The sequence below is a fragment of the Sinocyclocheilus anshuiensis genome, unplaced genomic scaffold (genome assembly GCF_001515605.1).
Source record: "Sinocyclocheilus anshuiensis isolate Anshui unplaced genomic scaffold, SAMN03320099.WGS_v1.1 scaffold86, whole genome shotgun sequence".
Lineage (NCBI taxonomy): Eukaryota > Metazoa > Chordata > Actinopteri > Cypriniformes > Cyprinidae > Sinocyclocheilus > Sinocyclocheilus anshuiensis.
In genome coordinates this window covers 4,358,579-4,366,496 of record NW_015547662.1, presented here as the reverse complement: position 1 = coordinate 4,366,496, position 7,918 = coordinate 4,358,579, and the positions used below count along the sequence as shown (strand labels likewise).

Here is a 7,918-nt window from a genome sequence, read left to right as displayed (position 1 = left end):
GTTTTTTTGGCTATTGCTACAAATATACCCCAGCGACTTAAGACTGCTTTTGTGCTCCAGGGTCACATATTACACTTAAGCGTTGGTCTAAAAAAGTGTTTTCTCCACTGGTTGTGTCTTCACTCACCTGGAGGAGTGAGCCAGAACCATAATTGGTGTCACCCAGAAAGGTTTTTGGTGTTAAGGGGGCTCGGATTCCTTGACAGCCTTTTTAAGACGACATTAAAATAGAATCCTTCAGTAGATAATGGAAAATAGATAAAGGGAGGACATTTTTGTGGCAGGTATGTGTGGGTCAGCAACTAATGAAATGATAATACTTAATGTATCAACCTTTAAAATTCTTTAGTTCACCCAAAAATGAAAGACTTGGATTAAACCGCTTGATTACATTTACAATATCAGTAATACATTACAATAAGGTTTTGTTTGTTAACATTACTAACCACATTAGTTCAAATCAAATCAAAAGTTGTGTCGATTAATATTATTTAATGAACCTGAACTAACAATGAACAGTTGTATTTTTATTAACTAGCACTGACAAAGATTAATACACAATGTATTGCTCATTGTTAGTTAATGCATTGACTAATGTGACCTAATGTTGTAAAGTATTACTACAATATATTTCTAAACGTTTTTATCAAAGTTGGAAGAGACTTTCAATGGAGGGACAGAAATCTCTCAGGTTTCATAAAAATATATTCAATAGTCTTATGGATTTGGAACAACCTGATAACAGAAACGATAACAGAATTTAAATTTTTAGGTGAACTAACCCTTTAATGACTGATAAGGGGAGAATTCAGAGTAAAATGACCTAACATAGCTTATTGCAGCTGCTAATAATAATCATATTTTTGAGTCTGCTGATGATTGAGTTCATTAGCTATAGATTTTTGGTGGACTGAGATGAAAGATGACCCCTAAATAGGGTCTAACAGCATCTGCATCTGAAAGCAAATGTGGAGATAAACCTTGGAAATAAGATAGATAGATAGATAGATAGATAGAAAAATGAAACTTCCATAATATATTAAATGTTTCATCAAATTGCCTGCTATGAACCGTTTCCTGCACCTCGCACAGAAATGGCGCTATCTGTCACATGCTTCTCCTGGAGTCCCATATGAGAATGTATCACTATTCTCACAGATCCCTGCACTGCATCCGAAGATCACTCAGCCAGGATTACTTAAAATAATAGTGCAATGATATAACAATATTGTCATTGCCTAAGTATGTGAGCTTTAAAAAGCAGACGTGTGTGGGAGATCGAACAGTCCCATCAGGATAGGCTAGTGTCAGCTCTCGCGCTTCATCGCTTAAAAGTTTACCTGGAGCCGGAGTCTACTGTCATTTGTTTTCTTGTTGTCGGGAAACATGTTTGCAAATGCAACACCGGCGTTTCTTTCTCGTTAAGACATGCGTACTGACCTGATGAATGGCTTAAGCGCGCGTAATCTGACCGGAGTCTGGACGCTCGCGCTTCTCTCTGCGCACCGGAGTACATTGTATTAACGCGAGCAAAACAGCTGTCGATGATTGGGAGACGGCTGCTGAATGCTGAGAGAGAAAGAGCAAAGCCTGGAGCACAGAGAATAGCCCTCGGTTAGGGTAAAGCACCACAGCGCCCGTCCTGGAGAGGACGGAGGACTCTGGAGGGTGATAGTGACCGTGGACTGGACATCACTGTGAACCTTCACCCGGGACAGAAAGAGAGAGAGAGAGTAATGGGTTCCGTGATGGCATCAAAGTGGCTTATATGTTTCTGCCTACTTTGGCTCTGCGTGACAAGTAAGAAGCTATTGCGTACTTGCATTTAAATAATACTTTTTTATTATAATGGATTGTCATATAGCTATTAGGCAAATATTCAGAAATGTCAGCACAGGAACTAAGCATGCAGTATTTTTTTTATTTTTATTACTGACATTGGTAACATGGTTTTATTTACTCTCTCTCTCTCTCTCTCTCTCTCTCTCTCTCTCTCTCTTTCCTAATGGATGCACGAGTTCATGTGGGACACGTGCATAGTGGAAGACTTGTTGATTAAGTTTATTTTGTCCATTGTTTAATAAGTAGGTCAAATACTATTCTTTGGGTTTCCGTGTTTCTGAAACTTCAGGGAAGTCATGAGATTTTTACAGTTTGAATCTTATGCTCTGCAAATCTATCATATTACATTTGTAACATGGTTTTTTTTTCTCTCTCTCTCTCTCTCTCTCTCTCTCTCTCTCTCTCTCTCTCTTTCCTAATGGATGCACGAGTTCATGTGGGACACGTGCATAGTGGAAGACTTGTTGATTAAGTTTATTTTGTCCATTGTTTAATAAGTAGGTCAAATACTATTCTTTGGGTTTCCGTGTTTCTGAAACTTCAGGGAAGTCATGAGATTTTTACAGTTTGAATCTTATGCTCTGCAAATCTATCATATTGCTCCAGAAGTCTTGAAATATAGTGCTTGTGTTGTAAGAACTGCTTTTGATGCTTTTCTGATGCTTTTTTTTGTAATTGTTGAAGCTTGACGGTGCCTGGTTCCCATCCACTTTCATAAAAGAGAGCAGCGTGAACATTCTTTACAACTACTTTTGTGTTCCATGCAAGTTTGATTATTTATTTATTTTGTATTTAATGTTGTTTATTATTATTATTATTTAACCACATATGCCATATGTCTGTGCAGGTTTAGACAAATATATGATTATATATAAACATTTAAAGCACCTGTGTATAAAAGTATTTGAAGTTAAGATGTTTTTTGAGCTGGATTATTCACTTTTAAGTCGTCCGTATGAAAATAGACTATTTTCATATTACCAGTTTTAGAACGTGGAAGTAAATGAAGTATAAATAGAGGTAAATGCTCTAACAGCAAAATATAAAATGCAATATTAATGGACAAAAACTTCACTTGCTATTTTTTTTATTAATGCACAAAGCACTGTGAATGTTCAATAAATAATATACATTTAGAAAAAAAATATTTTCTGTAGTTACATGCTAAATTAAACCAAACATCACCAAACTGTTAAGAGTCAGTAGAATTAGATTCTTATACTGAAATTCTGTAGAAGCATTGATTTGGATTAATTTTATAACAAGCATTGTGGTTATTTTACAGAAATATTGGTCTTTGTGACTGCTAGTGTTCACACTAGGCAGAAATACTAGCATATATAATGACAACATTTATATCTTAAAATGATCAACTGTATATGTAACAGATCCGAAAATACAGGATTACGATCGATGTGCAGATATAACCTAATAAAGGTATCATGTAATTTGGATTTATTTGCTATCTTCATTAAATTACATCTGCAAATTGGAAAAAAATAACAAGGTAAAAAGCAAAGGTGCAAAACAGCAACCATGATGTCAAGGAATTGGCCATGGAATTACTGTTAAGACTTAGAGCTTTGAGTAAACAGCACAGGTAAATCAGTTTCCAACATGCTCAGAACATACTCGTTTTTTGTAGTGTTTTGTTATGCCTGTGTAATGTTATTACAGTACTATATAGTGCTGTGGGATAAGATACATAATGTGAGGGATGAGAGCACTTAACCCCCACTAACATCCATTAACATCAGAGCAAGCATAACAAAAACACACAACCTCTTTACAGTTCAGTCACATGCACATTAATTACAGCTCAGCTGAATAGCCACAAACACACACATAACGTGTAAATTATAGCAGTATGATATATTTCATCTTTAATTATCAGCTCTTTCAAGAGTTGTTGTGCATGTCGGTGTGTCTCTTTCTAGCCACCTTATTTTTCCCGTAAGAGCGGGTGCGTCCATTTGTAAATTTTATGAGTCTGGCTTCCGGTGTCATCCGCTTCCAGCTATTTTTAGCTGTACAAAGCAGCTTGTTTTGCTGCTTGAAATTGCAAACTATTGTGTCTTACAATGTTATTTTCATGTATTATCTTAATTATGAACACACTGGTTTGTAGAGACGAGCGCCTTCTCTTTCACGGGCTTCACTGCGCAGAACTCATATCAGCTCTCCATCCGCTGGCGTTCACTCACAGCGCCAGCTTCTCAAAGTGTAGGCCTTCAAAAATACATCAATGCATAAATCGTTTCACTTGAACATAACAGGCACTTCTGCTGAGACTGAGGCAGACGTGTTTGTGTGATTAACAGCCGTTCACACTGCATGATTATTAATGTGAATCAGAAGTGTGTGAAAAGATTGAGCCATTGCATCCACTCGATGTTTACCATAAGAACTGGCCACTGTAACATGAATGTGCGGTGTCATTCACTTTAGTTATTTTGAGCTGTATGAAACAGCTTGTTATGCTGCAAACTGGTATTTCTTATCATATTTTATTGTATTGTTGTAATAATAAACACTGGATTGTAGCACAAAAAGCCATTTACTGCACTTTATTCTTCTAGTTACCTTTAGCGGCTAATGAACCGGAAGTCTGGCACATTCACAGAAAACGGCTTACTTCCACATTGAAAAATAAGGTGGATAAGTCTGCACTTAAAAGTATAAACCTGCATTAAAAATGTGTACCTGAAGAGAGGCAGCAAAAGAGATATAAGGACTATCTTACTAAATGTAAGAGTAGCACATTTGGTAAAAGAAAAGGATCTACAAAGTAAATATGAGATCACTGATGACATCAAGAAAGTTAAGATCGTCACTCTACTTTCTGTAGTATGATATAAAGGCTGGCTAACAGGCTATAAGACAGCAGCAGTGTCAGTGCTCAAATTGACCCATGCCTTATGGGTCAATAAATTGTGAGTCAAAGATACTGTATATATCAGGGCAGTTGTGGCCTAATGGTTAGGGAGTCAAACTTGTAACCCAAAAGTAGCGGGTTCGAGTCTCGGTAGTGGCAGGGATTGTAGTTGGGGGGAGTGGATGACCACGACTGGGGTGAGACCCTTGAACAAGGCACCGAACCCTAACTGCTCCCTGGTGTGTGTTCATGTTGTGTGTGTGTGCGTGTGTGTTCACTACTCACTGCTGTATTGTATGTGTGCACTTGGATGGGTGAAATGCAGAGCACAAAGTCCGAGTATGGGAAACCACGTCACTTTGTTTAATAGCATGATACTGAATAAAAGTGTCGGAAATAAATTTTGATCTAATGGTATAGAATGACTCTACCATTCATATAAGTGTATTGCACTTAAAAAAATAAATAACATTTTAAAGATAAATTGAATATCACTATTTAATAAATACATTAAAATGGTGATTATTTTAATTTTGTAACATTTAATTCACAAAATTCACCATTTGATGGCTGCTTAAAACAATTTAATTCACTCATTATAGAATGACTCTAGCATTCATATAAGTTTATTGCACTGAAAAAAAAAAAAATTTTAAGATAAATTGAATATCAGTATTTAATATTATGGCGTTGTGAATGATCTCTAACAGTAATAGCATTTAATTCAGAAAGTCTTTGAATTTGATTGGCCAACTGTCGTTCCGAGAGCTTTGATATACAGTCAGTCTTTGTATCCGTCTGCTTGTCATAGCCTGTCTGGTCTGTGCATTATTGGTGGAAAATTTGTAGTGATTTTTTCTGAAGTTTAGATTGTCATGCCAGTTGGCACATTGAATCATTCATTCAGTTGATTGATTCAAAAACATTAATTCAGGAACAAAACACCACTTTAAAGTACCATTCAAAAGTTTAGGTATGGTAAGACTTTTAAATGTTTTTTTAAAGTAGTCTCATCAAGGCTACATTTATTTGGTCAAAAATACAGTAATACAGTAATAATGTGAAACATTATTTACATTTAACTGTTTTCTGTTGTAAAATATTTTAAAATGTATTTTTTCCAGTGATGGCAAAGCTGAATTTTCAACATCAATACCCCAGTCTTTAGTATCACATGATCCTTCAGAAATCATTCTAATATGCTGATTTGCTTTAACATTTCTGTTATTATCAATGTTGAAAATGGTTGTACTGCTTAATATTTTTTATGAAATCTGTGATACATTTTTTCATGATATTGATGATTAAGTTATACAATATATAAAGTTATAAAATAGCAACATTTACATGAAATGGAAATATTTAGTAACATTTTAAATGTCTTTACTGTCACTTCTGGTTAATTTAATGGATCCTTGCTGTCTGAATAAAAGTATTAAAATCTTTAGAAAAAATCCTCCAAACTTTTAAATGGAAGTGTATACACAACAGGTTGATTCAGCCTTGTGTTTGTATGGAACAGTTTTCAGTGGTGGAGAAAAGACAAGATATTGAGAACGTTTACATGCACACTAGTAAGCTGATAAATCACAAATATCAGCTTATTGAAATTTTACATGCACATCAGTAACCTGATAACGCAAGCAAACCGCGTTTACATGACTTTATTAAGAAATCAGGTTATTTTCCTGTAGTGATGTCAAAACACAGCTAATCATTTGTGTATCTGACTCCGAGTATTCCATATGTTGTCAGTTGTGATGTTAAATAAAGCTTGCATGTCAGTGGGAAACTTAGGCTACAGCTCATATATTATACTCTCATGCAGTTACAGATGCAGCGTTTTGACTGAACCACTTCTACTTCTGCTGCACCTCAGGGCTGGACTGGTAATCGGGCATACCGGGCATTTTCCCGGTGTGTATTGACAGTGTAAACAGCCAATCACAATGCGCTATAGACGGAGCGATGAAGCATTTTGCTCCGCCTATATAAAGATCGCTTCACCCCAACTTCTTCCTCGTTGGCTTTTCCCACATTTTCACAGTAGATTTATCAAGAACATGCTTGCTCTGCGGTGAGTGATGCGGGCCAAAGAGCCAGTCAGGAGGAGAATAAGAGAGTTGTTGAATCGGTAAAGTGCTTGATAGGGACTCGCAGCGGAGGCAGGCATCTAACCTATCCTAATGTGTGTGCGTGCCATGAGTGTAGAATACGAAAACACTTTTTAATAAAACGTAAATTCTTCCCCCGCAATTTTTTTGGCCAAGTCAAGTGTGTTCATAGGGGTTTCCATGGGCCAATGCGAATAAATCTAGATTTAAATAAAAACATGTTTCGGTAGTGACTTCACATTTTTGGTAGTCAGGGCTGGACTGGTAATCGGGCTTACCGGGCATTTTCCCGGTGGGCCGACGCACTCAAGGGGCCGACAGAATGGGGTTTTTTTTGCCAAGGACCATCATGCACGGACAGCGAGCAGCCAGTGGCCCATTGGTTTGTCTCCTGTATTGACAGCGTAAACCACCCAATCACAATGCGCTATAGACAGAGAGATGAAGTAGGCTATTTTGCTCCGCCTATATAAAGATCGCTTCACCCCAGCTTCTTCCTCGTTGGGTTTCCCCATGTTTTCACAGCAGCATTATCAAGAGCAGGCTTGCTCTGCGGTGAGTGATGCGGGCCAAAGAGCCAGGCAGGAGGAGGAGAAGAGAGTAGTTAAATCGGTAAAGTGCTTGATAGGGACTCACAGCGGAGGCAGGCATCTAACCTATCCTAATGTTTGTGCGCGCCATGAGTGTAGAATACGAAAACACTTTTTAATAAAACGTAAATTCTTCCCCCGCAATTTTTTTGGCCAAGTCAAGTGTGTTCATAGGGGTTTCCATGGGCCAATGCGAATAAATCTAGATTTAAATAAAAAAAGACACGATATTGTCGGACCTGACGTTTTATTCTTATCCAGAACAACTAGATGCAATGATACATATCTACACTACCAGTTAAAAAAATTTTGAACAGTAAGATTTTTTATGTTTTTTAAAGAATTCTCTTCTGCTCACCAAGCCTGCGTTTATTTGATCCAAAATACAGTAAAATCAGTAATATTGTGAAATATTTTGACTATTTAAAATATCTACTTTCTATTTGAATATATTTAAAAATGTAATTTATTTCTGTGATCAAAGCTGAATTTTCAGC

General features: G+C 36.8%; 1 protein-coding gene across 1 annotated transcript in view; it reads left to right on the top strand.

The window, feature by feature from the left end:
- The first annotated feature begins 1,257 nt into the window (after positions 1-1,257).
- Positions 1,258-7,918, top strand: part of LOC107702400 (neuronal acetylcholine receptor subunit beta-2-like) — an 18,053-nt gene continuing 11,392 nt past the window's right edge. The window contains exon 1 of the mRNA XM_016504718.1: positions 1,258-1,800. Coding sequence (XP_016360204.1) covers positions 1,737-1,800 — 64 coding nt within the window. The 5' untranslated portion in view covers positions 1,258-1,736. The remainder of the gene's footprint in view (positions 1,801-7,918) is intronic.